At 42.0% G+C, this 20000-nt stretch overlaps 1 protein-coding gene across 1 annotated transcript in view; it reads right to left on the bottom strand.

Moving 5' to 3' along the window:
- LOC124035385 (vacuolar protein sorting-associated protein 13C-like) overlaps positions 1-20000 on the bottom strand; it is a 245266-nt gene that overhangs the window by 131250 nt on the left and 94016 nt on the right. The window contains exons 31-41 of the mRNA XM_046348841.1: positions 18307-18457; positions 17383-17499; positions 15281-15384; positions 14804-14971; positions 11420-11724; positions 11046-11193; positions 9061-9169; positions 8216-8379; positions 6742-6901; positions 6054-6133; positions 1381-1440 (exon numbers count right to left, since the gene is read on the bottom strand). Of these exons, the coding sequence (XP_046204797.1) occupies positions 1381-1440; positions 6054-6133; positions 6742-6901; positions 8216-8379; positions 9061-9169; positions 11046-11193; positions 11420-11724; positions 14804-14971; positions 15281-15384; positions 17383-17499; positions 18307-18457 (1566 nt within the window). The remainder of the gene's footprint in view (positions 1-1380; positions 1441-6053; positions 6134-6741; positions 6902-8215; positions 8380-9060; positions 9170-11045; positions 11194-11419; positions 11725-14803; positions 14972-15280; positions 15385-17382; positions 17500-18306; positions 18458-20000) is intronic.

The raw sequence follows: 20000 nt of genomic DNA on the forward strand, positions 1-20000 counted from the left end.
GGAGAGAGAGAGTAGAGAAAGGGGAGAGAGTGGAGAGAGAGAGTAGAGAAAGGGGAGAGAGTGGAGAAAGGGGAGAGAGTGGAGAGAGAGTGGAGAAAGGGGAGAGAGTGGAGAGAGAGAGGAGAGAGAGGGGAGAGAGTGGAGAGAGAGAGTAGAGAAAGGGGAGAAAGAGGGGAAAGATAAAGAGTAGAGAGAGTAGAGAAAGGGGAGAGAGAGAGAGAGAGCGCGAGAGAGAGAGCGAGAGAGCGAGAGAGAGAAGAGAAAGGGGAGAGAGAGAGAGAGTAGAGAAAGGGGAGAGAGAGAGTAGAGAAAGGGGAGAGAGAGAGAGAGAGAGTAGAGAAAGGGGAGAGAGAGAGGAGAGAGAGGGGAGAGAGTGGAGAGAGAGAGGAGAGAGATGGGAGAGAGTGGAGAGAGAGAGTAGAGAAAGGGGAGAGAGTGGAGAGAGAGAGTAGAGAAAGGGGAGAGAGAGGGGAGAGTGGAGAGAGAGAGTAGAGAAAGGGGAGAGAGAGGGGAAAGATAAAGAGTAGAGAGAGTAGAGAAAGGGGAGAGAGAGTAGAGAAAGTGGAGAGAGAGTGGAGAGAGAGTGGAGAGAGAGAGAGTGGAGAGAGAGAGAGTAGAGAAAGGGGAGAGAGAGTAGAGAAAGGGGAGAGAGAGAGTAGAGAAAGGGGAGAGAGAGAGTAGAGAAAGGGGAGAGAGAGAGAGTAGAGAAAGGGGAGAGAGAGAGTAGAGAAAGGGGAGAGAGAGAGTAGAGAAAGGGGAGAGAGAGAGTAGAGAAAGGGGAGAGAGAGAGTAGAGAAAGGGGAAAGAGAGAGTAGAGAAAGGGGAGAGAGAGTAGAGAAAGGGGAGAGAGAGGGGAAAGATAAAGAGTAGAGAGAGAGGGGAAAGATAAAGAGTAGAGAGAGAGGGGAAAGAGAGAGTAGAGAAAGGGGAGAGAGAGAGTAGAGAAAGGGGAGAGAGAGGGGAAAGATAAAGTGTGGAGAGAGAGGGGAAAGATAAAGAGTAGAGAGAGAGGGGAAAGAGAACAAGAGAGAGCCACTTAACCAAGTCACATGGACTGTGATGATCAGACGGTAAATGAAACGAGCCCTTTGAGGTCTTAAGAGAACAGGAAGATGTCGGCAGGCTTCACAGACCTCTCAGATCCCCATTCAACAACCACCAGGCTACATTAGCACGGCCGCTGCATTTATAAAAGGTGCCAGTTGCAGGCATAATGTTGTATCTAACAAAGACACATATCAGAGCCTTTCCCAGCACTACAACGAGTTCATGCTAGTTTAATAACAACTGGTTGGAGTCTGGTTGAAATGATGTCGTTTTAATTTTGCCCGCTTGGGTGTATAGGACGAATAAATAAACCGTTTAGATATCATTACTTACGTTGATCATCTGCTCAGTATTCTTGTGAACAGTGGCAAAGTTTGGCCTGTTTCTGTCAGCCTGAGAAGAAAGAAAACAACACCTCAATTAGCAGTCATTTAGGGGTAATGGAAACACATATCAATTAGCAGTCATTTAGGAGTAATGGAAACACAAATCAATTAGCAGTCATTTAGGAGTAATGGAAACACAAATCAATTAGCAGTCATTTAGGGGTAATGGAAACAAATCAATTAGAAGTCATTCAGGGGTAATGGAAACAAATAAATTAGCAGTCATTTAGGAGTAACGGAAACACAAATCAATTAGCAGTCATTTAGTGGTAATAGAAACACAAATCAATTAGCAGTCATTTAGGGATAATGGAAACAAATCAATTAGCAGTCATTTAGGGATAATGGAAACAAATCAATTAGCAGTCATTTAGGGGTAATGGAAACACAAATCAATTAGCAGTCATTTAGGAGTAATGTAAACACATATCAATTAGCAGTCATTTAGTGGTAATGGAAACACAAATCAATTAGCAGTCATTTAGTGGTAATGTAAACACAAATCAATTAGCAGTCATTTAGGGGTAATGGAAACACATATCAATTAGAAGTCATTTAGGAGTAACGAAAACACAAAATCGATCACTATCACAAATCAATTAGCAGTCATTTAGGAGTAATGGAAACACAAATCAATTAGCAGTCATTTAGTAGTAATGGAAACATCAATTAGCAGTCATTTAGGAGTAATGGAAACACAAATCAATTAGCAGTCATTTAGGAGTAATGGAAACAAATAAATTAGCAGTCATTTAGTAGTAATGGAAACACATCAATTAGCAGACATTTAGTAGTAATGGAAACACATCAATTAGCAGTCATTTAGGAGTAATGGAAACATCAATTAGCAGTCATTTAGGAGTAATGGAAACAAATCAATTAGCAGTCATTTAGGGGTAATGTAAACACATATCAATAAGCAGTCATTTAGGAGTAACGGAAACACAAAATCGATCACTATCACAAAACATTAGTAGTCGTTTAGATGCTCAAAATAACACAAAAGTAGACTTTGACCAGACCGACTCCTGATCCTTAGAGATGCTGCTTTGTTAACGAGGACCACTGGCTTCTGACAACCATTCATTTAGGAGCATTATATCAACACGCACATCTCACTGAGAAACACACTGACTGTCATGTTGTCAGGCTTGACGCCAGGCACCACCAGGTCTGGAGTGGGCTTTAGTCTGAAACGGAACCCTACTCCTATATAGTGCACTACTTGTAGCATAGGGCTCTGGTTAAAAGCAGTGCACTGCATAGGGAATAAGGTGCCATTTGGGACACAGGGCAGATCTGGAGAGTGCCCTGGTCTATGGTGTTGATAATGACAGAGACAAACAGTGAGAATGTAATGTCCGTCTTGTACAGCATCTCTATAATGAGATTGAGGTTACGGGGTTGAAGATGACATCTCTGGGTTGTATTGACACCAGAGCCTGCTGCCTGGCACAGAAAACATGTCCACAGAGAGAGAGGACATATGGCTGGGGGTTTCTGAACAGAGGACATGTCCACAGAGAGAGAGGACATATGGCTGGGGGTTTCTGAACAGAGGACATGTCCACAGAGAGAGGACATAAGGCTGGGGGTTTCTGAACAGAGGACATATCCACAGAGAGAGGACATATGGCTGGGGGTTTCTGAACAGAGGACATGTCCACAGAGAGAGGACATATGGCTGGGGGTTTCTGAACAGAGGACATGTCCACAGAGAGAGAGGACATATGGCTGGGGGTTTCTGAACAGAGGACATGTCCACAGAGAGAGGACATAAGGCTGGGGGTTTCTGAACAGAGGACATGTCCACAGAGAGAGGACATATGGCTGGGGGTTTCTGAACAGAGGACATGTCCACAGAGAGAGGACATATGGCTGGGGGTTTCTGAACAGAGGACATGTCCACAGAGAGAGGACATAAGGCTGGGGGTTTCTGAACAGAGAACATGTCCACAGAGAGAGGACATATGGCTGGGGGTTTCTGAACAGAGGACATGTCCACAGAGAGAGAGGACATATGGCTGGGGGTTTCTGAACAGAGAACATGTCCACAGAGAGAGGACATATGGCTGGGGGTTTCTGAACAGAGGACATGTCCACATAGAGAGAACATATGGCTGGGGGTTTCTGAACAGAGAACATGTCCACAGAGAGAGAGGACATGTCCACAGAGAGAGGACATAAGGCTGGGGGATTCTGAACAGAGAACTTGTCCACAGAGAGAGAGGACATGTCCACAGAGAGAGAGGACATATGGCTGGGGGTTTCTGAACAGAGAACATGTCCACAGAGAGAGAGGACATGTCCACAGAGAGAGAGGACATATGGCTGGGGGTTTCTGAACAGAGAACATGTCCACAGAGAGAGAGGACATGTCCACAGAGAGAGGACATAAGGCTGGGGGATTCTGAACAGCTACAGTACTATGACCATGGGGATTCTGAACAGCTACAGTACTATGACCATGGGGATTCTGAACAGCTACACTACTGTATCATTAAATGTAACTACAGTACAATGACCATGGGGATTCTGGGAATGCGTCTCTTTGCATGTCGAAGACCTGTCTGAACTTCCTATTTTAGGAAAGGCCCATAAAAGGTGTTTGATGTGGTATTTAATGACGTCAAATGCTTTAATATCCAAAGTGATAAAATTATTCCAGACTGTAGGGGGAAACATAGAGCCCATATCGACTGTGTTTTTCCTGTTATACAAGGCTTTAAGAACAATAACAGTTATACAAGGCTGTAAGAACAATAACAATAAGTTATACAAGGCTTTAAGAACAATAACAGTTATACAAGGCTTTAAGAACAATAACAATAATGTATACAAGGCTTTAAGAACAATAACAATAAGTTATACAAGGCTTTAAGAACAATAACAATAAGTTATACAAGGCTTTAAGAACAATAACAATAAGTTATACAAGGCTTTAAGAACAATAAGTTATACAGGGCTTTAAGAACATAACAATAAGTTATACAAGGCTTTAAGAACAATAACAATAACGTATACAAGGCTTTAAGAACAATAACAGTTATACAAGGCTTTAAGAACGATAACAATAAGTTAACCAAGGCTTTAAGAACAATAACAATAAGTTATACAAGGCTTTAAGAACAATAACAATAAGTTATACAAGGCTATAAGAACAATAACAATAAGTTATACAAGGCTTTAAGAACAATAACAAGGTCAGGTCAGGACTGGGCTAGAGGTATAGACTGTACTAGAGGTATAGATTTTACTATACTAGAGGTATAGACTGGGCTAGAGGTATAGACTGTACTAGAGGTATAGACTGTACTAGAGGTATAGACTTTACTATACTAGAGGTCAGGACTGGGCTAGAGGTATAGACTGTACTAGAGGTATAGACTGGGCTAGAGGTATAGACTGGGCTAGAGGTATAGACTGGGCTAGAGGTATAGACTGGGCTAGAGGTATAGACTGGGCTAGAGGTATAGACTTTACTATACTAGAGGTCAGGACTGTGCTACATTTACATTTACATTTAAGTCATTTAGCAGACGCTCTAGAGGTATAGACTGGGCTAGAGGTATAGACTGGGCTAGAGGTATAGACTGGGCTAGAGGTATAGACTTTACTATACTAGAGGTCAGGACTGGGCTAGAGGTATAGACTGTACTAGAGGTATAGACTGTACTAGAGGTATAGACTGTACTAGAGGTATAGACTGGGCTAGAGGTATAGACTGGGCTAGAGGTATAGACTGGGCTAGAGGTATAGACTGGGCTAGAGGTATAGACTTTACTATACTAGAGGTATAGACAGGACTAGAGGTATAGACTATACCAGATGTCAAGACTGTACTAGAGGTATAGACTGTACTAGAGGTATAGACTGTACTAGAGGTATAGACTGTACTAGATGTTTCGACTGTACTAGAGGTTTAGACTTTACTATACTAGAGGTCAGGACTGGGCTAGAGGTATAGACTGGGCTAGAGGGCTGTACTAGAGGTATAGACTGGGCTAGAGGTATAGACTGGGCTAGAGGTATAGACTGGGCTAGAGGTATAGACTGGGCTAGAGGTATAGACTGGGCTAGAGGGCTGTACTAGAGGTATAGACTGGGCTAGAGGTATGGACTGTACTAGAGGTATAGACTGGGCTAGAGGTATAGACTGTACTAGAGGTATAGACTGTACCAGAGGTCAAGACTGTACTAGAGGTATAGACTGTACTAGAGGTTTAGACTTTACTATACTAGAGGTCAGGACTGGGCTAGAGGTATAGACTGGGCTAGAGGTATAGACTGGGCTAGAGGTATAGACTGGGCTAGAGGTATAGACTGTACTAGAGGTATAGACTGGGCTAGAGGTATAGACTGGGCTAGAGGTATAGACTGGGCTAGAGGTATAGACTGGGCTAGAGGTATAGACTGTACTAGAGGTATAGACAGGGCTAGAGGTATAGACTGTATAGCATTGGAGTCAACATGGGGCCAGCATCCCTGTGGAACGCTTTCGACACCTTGTAGAGTCCATGACCCGACGAATTGAGGCTGTTCTGAGGGAGGAAGGGGGAGCAAGACAATATTAGGAAGGTGTACACTCAGTGTATAACCAAATCAATAGGTATATCCCACCTTGAAGTATTCCACTTTGAGGAGGTCAGCACCTGACTCCACAGAGGAACTGATCAGACACAGTGGTTCACCGTTGGAATCTAGAAAACAATCAAATGAAAATCAATGGCTTTCTGATTTACCAACTACAACACTGGGATGTATTTCATTCCTAACCAGCATGCCAGACCAGTTTAAATCATGGTAACTACTGTATTCCTAACCAGAATGACCAGACCAGTTTAAATCATGGTAACTACTGTATTCCTAACCAGAATGACCAGACCAGTTTAAAACATGGTAACTACTGTATTCCTAACCAGAATGTCAGACCAGTTTAAATTTTGGTAATTACTGTATTCCAGACCAGAATGTCATGGTAACTACTGTATTCCAGACCAGTTTATATCATGGTAACTACTGTATTCCTAACCAGAATATCAGACCAGTTTAAATCATGGTAACTACTGTATTCCTAACCAGAATGTCATGGTAACTACTGTATTCCAGACCAGTTTAAATCATGGTAACTATTGTATTCAGTATTTAAACATAACAGGGCTTGAGGTTAAAGCCACCGACCTGAGAACCCCAGGTACATCATAGTGGGTCTCTTGTTGTGGGCCACCATGTCATATGAACGATCACATTCAACATTTTAAAGTTTAGCCTATACAACATGACACCTCGACAGGCTACAGCCACCGACCTGAGAACTCCAGGCACTTCATAGAGATTTTCTTGATGTACGTTGTGGCCACCATGTCGTAATTCCTGACATTGGTGTGGATGCCCAGCTGGGCTACGTGGAGAACCAGGAACGGACTCTCCTTCTGATCTGACCTGGACTTCTTCAGCTTCACAACCACCTGATGGAGAGAGATACAACCACATTTAGTCCGCCATTACTTAACCAGGTTACTCGTTTAACAACACGTTCTCTGTTGCAATAACGACCTGACCACATTTTGGTAGAGAGACAACGAAGGAGATTTGAGACGCAGCAGGAGTAACGTTGGATGGATTTGGGAGTGTCTAGTTTTCAACGAGTGATTATTATTATGATGGAAAATATACACACTGTGACGTGTTTAAACTGCATCAACATCCAACTGTACAAAGAGACATTTTATTTCCCTTGGTGCTTCAGTAAAGGTACTAAAGACACAGCATACGGACCACTGTGTATATTAGCCAGCTAATGACATCACAACAGACCACTGTGTATATTAGCCAGCTAATGACATCACAACAGACCACTGTGTATATTAGCCAGCTAATGACATCACAACGGACCACTGTGTATATTAGCCAGCTAATGACATCACAACAGACCACTGTGTATATTAGCCAGCTAATGACATCACAACAGACCACTGTGTATATTAGCCAGCTAATGACATCACAACAGACCACTGTGTATATTAGCCAGCTAATGACATCACAACAGACCACTGTGTATATTAGCCAGCTAATGACATCACAACAGACCACTGTGTATATTAGCCAGCTAATAACATCCCAACAGACCACTGTGTATATTAGCCAGCTAATGAATTTCACAACGGACCACTGTGTATATTAGCCAGCTAATGACATCACAACAGACCACTGTGTATATTAGCCAGCTAATGACATCCCAACGGACCACTGTGTATATTAGCCAGCTAATGACATCACAACAGACCACTGTGTATATTAGCCAGCTAATGACATCCCAACAGACCACTGTGTATATTAGCCAGCTAATGACATCCCAACAGACCACTGTGTATATTAGCCAGCTAATGACATCACAACAGACCACTGTGTATATTAGCCAGCTAATGACATCACAACGGAACACTGTGTATATTAGCCAGCTAATGACTTCACAACGGACCACTGTGTATATTAGCCAGCTAATGACATCACAACAGACCCCTGTGTATATTAGCCAGCTAATGACATCACAACAGACCACTGTGTATATTAGCCAGCTAATGACATCACAACAGACCCCTGTGTATATTACCCAGCTAATGACATCACAACAGACCACTGTGTATATTAGCCAGCTAATGACATCACAACAGACCACTGTGTATATTAGCCAGCTAATGACATCACAACGGACCACTGTGTATATTAGCCAGCTAATGACATTACAACAGACCACTGCGTTTAGGTCAGTAGATAGCTACCTCCTTAATCTCCAGGTTGAGCAGCATATTGACGATGTTTTCTCCCAGTCCTCCTGCATTGGTAACAGCAGCAGGCTGTCCTCCTCCTCCTCCTCCTCCTCCTCCAGCCTCCGCAGGGAGACATCCCACCTCATTCCCCTCCAGCTGATGCTGCTCTGCCTTGTCTAGGACATTACCAGTAAAGACATTATCATCTGGTCAATAGACATTATGGCCCTAGTAACTACTCCAGGCCCTAGTTACAGTGTGTTTGGTGTGTAAGACACTAGGACCCACCTCCAGGCCCTAGTTACAGTGTGTTTGGTGTGTAAGACACTAGGATCTACCTCCAGGCCCTAGTTACAGTGTGTAAGACACTAGGACCCACCTCCAGGCCCTAGTTACAGTGTGTTTGGTGTGTAAGACACTAGGATCTACCTCCAGGCCCTAGTTACAGTGTGTTTGGTGTGTAAGACACTAGGATCTACCTCCAGGCCCTAGTTACAGTGTGTTTGGTGTGTAAGACACTAGGATCTACCTCCAGGCCCTAGTTACAGTGTGTAAGACACTAGGACCCACCTCCAGGCCCTAGTTACAGTGTGTAAGACACTAGGACCCACCTCCAGGCCCTAGTTACAGTGTGTAAGACACTAGGACCCACCTCCAGGCCCTAGTTACAGTGTGTAAGACACTAGGACCTACCTCCAGGCCCTAGTTACAGTGTGTAAGACACTAGGACCCACCTCCAGGCCCTAGTTACAGTGTGTAAGACACTAGGACCCACCTCCAGGCCCTAGTTACAGTGTGTAAGACACTAGGACCCACCTCCAGGCCCTAGTTACAGTGTGTAAGACACTAGGACCCACCTCGGGCTACTTGTTTGTTGACATCCAGGACGTGCTCTTTGCTGCCCTCTCCGATGTTCTCCCTCAGTGTCTTCATCAGGACACCAAAGTCCTCCTGACCGAGAGCCATCTGGAGGGAGGAGATTAAAAAAGAAAACATCTTGATTTGGTGCTGATGTCGCCTCTACCTTTATTTATACAACTGGATCCCATTGAGATCAAACATCTGTGTTTCTAGGCAGACCTTTATTTATACAACTGGATCCCATTGAGATCAAACATCTGTGTTTCTAGGCAGACCTTTATTTATACAACTAGATCCCATTGAGATCAAACATCTGTGTTTCTAGGCAGACCTTTATTTATACAACTGGATCCCATTGAGATCAAACATCTGTGTTTCTAGGCAGACCTTTATTTATACAACTAGATCCCATTGAGATCAAACATCTGTGTTTCTAGGCAGACCTTTATTTATACAACTAGATCCCATTGAGATCAAACATCTGTGTTTCTAGGCAGACCTTTATTTATACAACTAGATCCCATTGAGATCAAACATCTGTGTTTCTAGGCAGACCTTTATTTATACAACTAGATCCCATTGAGATCAAACATCTGTGTTTCTAGGCAGACCTTTATTTATACAACTGGATCCCATTGAGATCAAACATCTGTGTTTCTAGGCAGACCTTTATTTATACAACTAGATCCCATTGAGATCAAACATCTGTGTTTCTAGGCAGACCTTTATTTATACAACTAGATCCCATTGAGATCAAACTTCTGTGTTTCTAGGCAGACCTGTCCTCCTAGAAGGCAACTTCTGTGTTTCTAGGCAGACCTGTCCTCCTAGAAGGCAACTTCTGTGTTTCTAGGCAGACCTGTCCTCCTAGAAGACAACTTCTGTGTTTCTAGGCAGACCTGTCCTCCTAGAAGGCAACTTCTGTGTTTCTAGGTAGACCTGTCCTACTAGAAGGCATCTTCTGTGTTTCTAGGCAGACCTGTCCTCCTAGAAGGCAACTTCTGTGTTTCTAGGCAGACCTGTCCTCCTAGAAGACAACTTATGTGTTTCTAGGCAGACCTGTCCTCCTAGAAGGCAACTTCTGTGTTTCTAGGCAGACCTGTCCTCCTAGAAGGCAACTTCTGTGTTTCTAGGCAGACCTGTCCTCCTAGAAGACAACTTCTGTGTTTCTAGGTAGACCTGTCCTACTAGAAGGCAACTTCTGTATCTAGAAAACCACCAGCTGTCAGTGGAAGTGGAAACATTTTTCTGAAAATAAATACAATGGAAGATGCTCCTACATTCATAGACTTGAGTTCTCCTTAGACCGTTACTCTAGGGCTAGGGTCAGGGTTAGGGTCAGGGTCAGTGTTAGGGGGTCAGGAGTAGGGTCAGTAAACCTACATTCATAGACTTGAGTTCTCCTTGGACTTGTACTCTAGGGTTAGGGTCAGTGTTAGGGTCAGTGTTAGGGTCAGGGGTAGGGTCAGTGGTAGGGTCAGTGGTAGGGTCAGTGGTAGGGTCAGTGGTAGGGTCAGTGGTAGGGTCAGTGGTAGGGTCAGTGGTAGGGTCAGTGTTAGGGTCAGTGGTAGGGTCAGTGGTAGGGTCAGTGTCAGGGTCAGTAAACCTACATTCATAGACTTGAGTTCTCCTTGGACTTGTACTCTAGGGTTAGGGTCAGTGTTAGGGTCAGGGGTAGGGTCAGTGGTAGGGTCAGTGGTAGGGTCAGTGGTAGGGTCAGTGGTAGGGTCAGTGTTAGGGTCAGTGGTAGGGTCAGTGGTAGGGTCAGTGGTAGGGTCAGTAGTAGGGTCAGTGGTAGGGTCAGTGTTAGGGTCAGTGTTAGGGTCAGGGGTAGGGTCAGTGGTAGGGTCAGTGGTAGGGTCAGTGGTAGGGTCAGTGTTACGGTCAGTGGTAGGGTCAGTGGTAGGGTCAGTGGTAGGGTCAGTGGTAGGGTCAGTGGTAGGGTCAGTGTCAGGGTCAGTGGTAGGGTCAGTAAACCTACATTCATAGACTTGAGCATTCCTTGAACCTCTACTCCAGGGATCTTGTTGTACCAGGAAGAGGCCAGGTTCCGTTTGACCAGAAACTCTAAATTGATTGGCTGAAGGATCTCGATGTCTGTCTGTGGGGAGCCTTGTTTCAGCGTGGTCCTACGGAGAGATGAATGAAGTGGGATTACCCAATCAGAGGACACACACACTCACTTCAAATGAGTACGCTAACAATCCGGCTCCAAGGAGCATGAAAGAATAAATGACAGACCACACGCACGCGCGCGCACACACACACACACACACACACACACACACACACACACACACACACACACACACACACACACACACACACACACACACACACACACACCTCTAATACCTGGACAGTTTGAGCTGAGTGAGTTTGACATCCATGGTGTCCAACACAACGGGGAGCGAGAACCCTTCAGCCGACATCAGACTGAAACTGTTGCCCACGGTGATGAGCCCCAGGTCCACCACAAACGCATTGTGTGAGGTGGAGGACTGAGGGACGACGATGAGAGGGGCCTTCAGCTTGACGTCCATGGAGAGACGGAAGCTCTTCTGGGCAAAGTCTCTGACGCTGGAGGCCGCCTTCTCTGCTGCGTGGGCCGTGGCCACAGTCAACGCCTCTTTGGCCGTCTGGAAGTTATCCAGAAAAGTCTGGAGGGGGGCGAAGGACAGAGACCATGAAGACACTAACACAGCAGGACAGAGACCATGAAGACACTAACACAGCAGGACAGACACCATGAAGACACTAACACAGCAGGACAGAGACCATGAAGACACTAACACAGCAGGACAGAGACCATGAAGACACTAACACAGCAGGACAGACACCATGAAGACACTAACACAGCAGGACAGACACCATGAAGACAGAGACCATGAAGACACTAACACAGCAGGACAGACACCATGAAGACACTAACACAGCAGGACAGACACCATGAAGACAGAGACCATGAAGACACTAACACAGCAGGACAGAGACCATGAAGACACTAACACAGCAGGACAGAGACCATGAAGACACTAACACAGCAGGACAGAGACCATGAAGACACTAACACAGCAGGACAGACACCATGAAGACACTAACACACGCTGAGGTTCTGTATAGTGTATATATAAATCACACATCAAGCTATATTAACTACTCTGTCTCTATATAAATATATCACACATCAAGCTATAGTAACTACTCTGTCTCTATATAAATATATCACACATCAAGCTATAGTAACTAATCTGTCTCTACTCTATATAAATATATCTCACATCAAGCTATAGTAACTACTCTGTCTCTACTCTATATAAATATATCACACATCAAGCTATAGTAACTACTCTGTCTCTATATAAATATATCACACATCAAGCTATAGTAACTACTCTGTCTCTATATAAATATATCACACATCAAGCTATAGTAACTACTCTGTCTCTATATAAATATATTACACATCAAGCTATAGTAACTACTCTGTCTCTATATAAATATATCACACATCAAGCTATAGTAACTACTCTGTCTCTATATAAATATATCACACATCAAGCTATAGTAACTACTCTGTCTCTATATAAATATATCACACATCAAGCTATAGTAACTACTCTGTCTCTATATAAATATATCACACATCAAGCTATAGTAACTACTGTCTCTACTCTATATAAATATATCTATAGTAATTATATAGTAACTACTCTGTCTCTTCTCTATATAAATATATCTATAGTAATTATATAGTAACTACTCTGTCTCTTCTCTATATAAATATATCTATAGTAATTATATAGTAACTACTCTGTCTCTACTCTATATAAATATATCTATAGTAATTATATAGTAACTACTCTGTCTCTTCTCTATATAAATAGATCTTTCATTGAGAGAGGGGTCTGCTGTATCATGCTGATTAACTTCCTGGTTTGTATAAAGGGACCATTTGTCAGACTATAACCTGTCAGCGCTGTTAAATGGGGTCATATTTTAGGGATGAGAGCTCTGAAAACACAGCCATAAAACAGTGAAGCTTGGACCCGAAACGCCGACTACCTCTTGAAAAACTACCGGACTGAATTACCACTTCCTCTCTGCTGCTTTCATGTAGGTATCTGCATGGCAACTAGGTATCTGCATGGCAACTAGGTATCTGCATGGCAACTAGGTATCTGCATGGCAACTAGGTATCTGCATGGCAACTAGGAATGCTTTTCGTTTTTATGGTTTCGCCCACACAACCATCGACTTAAAAACGCACAAGGAGGAGTTGGAGGGGGATGAGCTAGCTAGTTTAGTGCTGTGCTGCGTGCCATAATCTGTAGATTAGTGCTGTGCTGCGTGCCATAATCTGTAGTTTAGAGCTGCATGCCATAATCTGTAGTTTAGTGCTGCGTGCCATAATCTGTAGTTTAGAGCTGTGCTGCGTGCCATAATCTGTAGTTTAGTGCTGCGTGCCATAATCTGTAGTTTAGTGCTGTGCTGCGTGCCATAATCTGTAGTTTAGGGCTGTGCTGCGTGCCATAATCTGTAGTTTAGAGCTGCATGCCATAATCTGTAGTTTAGAGCTGTGCTGCGTGCCATAATCTGTAGTTTAGAGCTGTGCTGCGTGCCATAATCTGTAGTTTAGAGCTGTGCTGCGTGCCATAATCTGTAGTTTAGAGCTGTGCTGCGTGCCATAATCTGTAGTTTAGAGCTGTGCTGCGTGCCATAATCTGTAGTTTAGTGCTGCGATGCCATAATCTGTAGTTTAGTGCTGCGATGCGTGCCATAATCTGTAGTTTAGAGCTGTGCTGCGTGCCATAATCTGTAGTTTAGTGCTGCGATGCGTGCCATAATCTGTAGTTTAGTGCTGCATGCCATAATCTGTAGTTTAGTGCTGCATGCCATAATCTGTAGTTTAGTGCTATAAAACATGCCATAATCTGTACCTCATAAGGAGAGTGATACTGAGGACACTGATAGCTGTAAGAGGCCTGGAGAAAACACCACAGATTTACAGATACTGAGGACACTGGTAGCTATAAGAGGCCTGGAGAAAACACCACAGATTTACAGATACTGAGGACACTGGTAGCTATAAGAGGCCTGGAGAAAACACCACAGATTTACAGATACTGAGGACACTGGTAGCTATAAGAGGCCTGGAGAAAACACCACAGATTTACAGACCAACAGATAAACAAATACATAACAGGATAAATATAAACAGTAATAAAGGAAACAGACTTTTAAGAAATTAAAATAATGTTTTAAGGCTTCCTGGTAACATGAAAGGACTCCAATCGACCAAAACATCCTAATAACGTTCCCCTGCAACATAAAGAGCTGGTTTCCTGGACCAAGATGAGGACCTATTTAAGATCATGACCTTTAGAGAATCTCCATTAAAAAGTACGTTTTAGTGGAGGAAGAGGCTTCATCCGCGTGTAGGAAACTGACACAGACATAACCCTCATGCACGGTATTAAACCATGTTCCACTCAGTGGGGAAGTTGATATATCAACATGTCCTCTCCAGTTGGGACCAATTCCATTTAAATTCCAGTCAATTCAGAAAGTAAACAACACTTGAATTCCATTTTTTATTTTTTATTTTAACCTCGATTGAAAAGCATTCAAGGTCATTGGAATTTCTGTGTACTTCCTGTATTGATCTGGAATTGATAACAGAATTGAGTCAGCTCAATTGTCAGCTCTCGATATACCCATCCCTGAGGTTCTCCTCACCAGTAGAGACATGAGGAACTTGTGCAGATAGACGATCTGGATGCAGCCCAGCCTCATGGTAACCTTCCCGTCCACCTTGGAGGTGTCTGAGTAACCCTCTCCCTCCGTAGCGTTGGGATACAGGGACATCTGAAAGCTGAACACCTCCTCGCCCACCATGGAGACGGCCTACAGGATCACACCAGGACAGTACAGTATGACGATGATACAGTCTCTCCCTTGTAAATTAAAACGGACCACATTACTACAAACTACCCCTTCAGCTCACTAACGATGCGTGTAATAACAGAAAATGGTGTAGGCAGTTAACACACTGTTCCCAGGCCGTCATTGAAAATAAGAATTTGTTCTTAACTGACTTCCCTAGTAAAATAAAGGTAAAATAAAGGTAAAATAAAGGTAAAATAAATAAATATATAAAAATAGTACCTAAACAAACCAAAAAAAAGTAGAGTTATCAATAAAAATAAAAATAACCTTTTTGTGGATGGTTTTGGGGTCGACATCCAGCACCACTATGTCCCTGAGCCTGGCGAACACCATTGTCTCTTTGGCCTGGACCAGCACCGACCCATCAATACCTGCCGACAGATCAGTCAATACACAGTCAATACACAGTCAATACACAGTCAATACACAGCCAATACACAGCCAATACACAGCCAATACACAGTCAATACACAGTCAATACACAGTCAATACACAGTCAATACACAGTCAATACACAGTCAATACACAGTCAATACACAGTCAATACACAGTCAATACACAGTCAATACACAGTCAATACACAGTCAATACACAGTCAATACACTGTCAATACACTGTCAATACACTGTCAATACACTGTCAATACACTGTCAATACACTGTCAATACACTGTCAATACACTGTCAATACACTGTCAATACACAGTCAATACACAGTCAACACACAGTCAACACACAGTCAACACACAGTCAACACACTGTCAACACACTGTCAACACACTGTCAACACACTGTCAACACACAGTCAATACACAGTCAATACCTGACGACAGATCAGTCAATACACTGTCAATACACTGTCAATACACAGTCAATACACAGTCAATACACAGTCAATACACAGTCAATACACAGTCAATACACAGTCAATACACAGTCAATACACAGTCAATACACAGTCAATACACTGTCAATACACTGTCAATACACTGTCAATACACTGTCAATACACAGTCAATACACTGTCAATACACTGTCAATACCTGACGACAGATCAGTCAATACACAGTCAATACACAGTCAATACACTGTCAATACACTGTCAATACACAGTCAATACACAGTCAACACACAGTCTACACACAGTCTACACACTGTCAATACACAGTCAATACACAGTCAATACCTGACGACAGATCAGTCAATACACTGTCAATACACTGTCAATACACTGTCAATACACAGTCAATACACAGTCAATACACTGTCAATACACAGTCAATACACAGTCAATACACAGTCAATACACAGTCAATACACAGTCAATACACTGTCAATACACTGTCAATACACAGTCAATACACTGTCAATACACTCTCAATACACTGGCAATACACTGGCAATACACTGGCAATACCTGACGACAGATCAGTCAATACACTGTCAATACACTGTCAATACAGTCAATACACTGTCAATACACTGTCAATACACTCTCAATACACTGGCAATACACTGGCAATACCTGACGACAGATCAGTCAATACACTGTCAATACACTGTCAATACAGTCAATACACTGTCAATACACTGTCAATACACTGGCAATACACTGGCAATACCTGATGACAGATCTGTCAACACACAGTCAACACACAGTCAACACACAGTCAACACACAGTCAACACACAGTCAACACACAGTCAACACACTGTCAATACACTGTCAATACACTGTCAATACCTGACGACAGATCAGTCAATACACTGTCAATACACTGTCAATACAGTCAATACACTGTCAATACACTCTCAATACACTCTCAATACACTGGCAATACCTGATGACAGATCTGTCAATACACAGTCAACACACAGTCAACACACAGTCAACACACTGTCAACACACTGTCAATACACTGTCAATACAGTCAATACACTGTCAATACAGTCAATACACAGTCAATACACAGTCAATACACAGTCAATACACAGTCAATACACTCTCAATACACTCTCAATACACTCTCAATACACTGGCAATACCTGACGACAGATCAGTCAATACACAGTCAATACACAGTCAATACAGTCAATACACAGTCAATACACTGTCAATACAGTCAATACACAGTCAATACACAGTCAATACACTGTCAATACACAGTCAATACACAGTCAATACACTGTCAATACACTGTCAATACACTGTCAATACACAGTATGTAAATGACATGCAGAGATAACTGAAATAAACGTTGGAAGGACATTTTCCAAAACTGGATAAGTAAGTTTATAAGCAGCATAACTCCTCCCCCCGCCCCCACAAAAAAATAATAAGTCTCCTTTCAGATGATTGGTCACATCTTACCTTGTATTGTGATGTCAGCGATGTTCCGCCGGTCATCACACACCTCCACACGGAAGGAACCCAGTTCAGCAGACAGTTTGAAGGTGAACACATTGCTGTTTGTTGGTCCTTTCGGCACTGAAGGAGGAGGACAACGAAACGACATTAATAATACTAGTCTTTAATGGCCATGTGGTGCCCAACATACACTAAATATAGTACAGAGTGGTGTATTATAGTACTAAATATAGTACAGACTGGTGTATTATAGTACTAAATATAGTACAGACTGGTGTATTATAGTACTAAATATAGTACAGACTGGTGTATTATAGTACTAAATATAGTACAGACTGGTGTAATATAGTACTAAATATAGTACAGACTGGTGTATTATAGTACTAAATATAGTACAGACTGGTGTAATATAGTACTAAATATAGTACAGACTGGTGTATTATAGTACATTAAAGTATGTCAATTATAGTATGGCACAGTATAATATGGTAAAGTATATTACAGTATATTATAGTATATTATAGTATAGTACAGTATGGTATATTATATTATAGTACAGTATGGTATATTATAGTATAGTATAGTACCGTATGGTATATTATATACATTATGGTATATTATAGTATATTATTGTATATTATAGTATATTACAGTATAGTATATTATAGTAGGGTATAGTATAGTCCCGTATGGTATGGTATATTATATACAGTATGGTATATTATAGTATATTACTGTATATTATAGTATATTACAGTATATTATATTACAGTATATTATGGTATATTATGGTATATTATAGTAGAGCATTAGATATTTTAGTATAGTAAATTATAGAACAGTACAGTATATTGTAGTATATTAAAGTATATTATACTTATATATATATATATATATAAGTATATTATAGTATAACATAATGTATACCTGTCTTCCCCTGTCCAGCCTTCTCCACCTGTTTCTTGGCCTCTCTGTCCTTGGAGGCTGTCAGCTCCTGGGGTACGGCTGTGTTCAGATAGTTGATGGTGGAGAGGAGCGCTTTGGTGTGGAGGAGAAAGTCTAGAGACGACAACTCCACCTGGAGATACAACCATTCATGTTAAATACTGTACCAATACATATTAATACGTAATCAATACAACTAGAACGACTGAGACACATCAATACAGATACCTACTACTAGGATCCCATTAGAACTACATCAATACAGATACCTACTACTAGGATCCCACTAGAACTACATCAATACAGATACCTACTACTAGGATCCCACTAGAACTACATCAATACAGATACCTACTACTAGAACTACATCAATACAGATACCTACTACTAGAACTACATCAATACAGATACCTACTACTAGAACTACATCAATACAGATACCTACTACTAGGATCCCACTAGAACTACATCAATACAGATACCTACTACTAGGATCCCACTAGAACTACATCAATACAGATACCTACTACTAGAACTACATCAATACAGATACCTACTACTAGGATCCCATTAGAACTACATCAATACAGATACCTACTACTAGAACTACATCAATACAGATACCTACTACTAGAACTACATCAATACAGATACCTACTACTAGAACTACATCAATACAGATACCTACTACTAGAACTACATCAATACAGATACCTACTACTAGAACTACATCAATACAGATACCTACTACTAGGATCCCACTAGAACTACATCAATACAGATACCTACTACTAGGATCCCACTAGAACTACATCAATACAGATACCTACTACTAGAACTACATCAATACAGATACCTACTACTAGGATCCCACTAGAACTACATCAATACAGATACCTACTAGAACTACATAAATACAGATACCTACTACTAGGATCCTACTAGAACTACATCAATACAGATACCTACTACTAGGATCCTACTAGAACTACATCAATACATATACATACTACTAGAACTACTGAGTCACCTACAGATACCTACTACTAGGATCCTACTAGAACTACATCAATACAGATACCTACTACTAGGATCCTACTAGAACTACATCAATACAGATACCTACTACTAGAACTACTACTAGGATCCCACTAAAACTACATCAATACAGATACCTACTACTAGGATCCTACTAGAACTACCGAGTCTAACTACTACTATGATCCTACTACAACTACCGAGTCTAACTACTACTATGATCCTACTACAACTACTGAGTCTAACTACTACTAGGATCCTACTCTAGGGTCTAACTACTACTAGGATCCTACTCTAGGGTCTAACTACTACTAGGATCCTACTCTAGGGTCTAACTACTACTAGGATCCTACTCTAGGGTCTAACTACTACTAGGATCCTACTCTAGGGTCTAACTACTACTAGGATCCTACTCTAGGGTCTAACTACTACTAGGATCCTACTCTAGGGTCTAACTACTACTAGGATCCTACTCTAGGGTCCAACTACTACTAGGATCCTACTCTAGGGTCCAACTACTACTAGGATCCTACTCTAGGGTCCTACTCTAGGGTCTAACCACTACTAGGATCCTACTCTAGGGTCTAACCACTACTAGGATCCTACTCTAGGGTCTAACTACTACTAGGATCCTACTC

This window comes from Oncorhynchus gorbuscha, linkage group LG05 (assembly GCF_021184085.1).
Source record: "Oncorhynchus gorbuscha isolate QuinsamMale2020 ecotype Even-year linkage group LG05, OgorEven_v1.0, whole genome shotgun sequence".
Classification (NCBI taxonomy): Eukaryota; Metazoa; Chordata; class Actinopteri; order Salmoniformes; family Salmonidae; genus Oncorhynchus; species Oncorhynchus gorbuscha.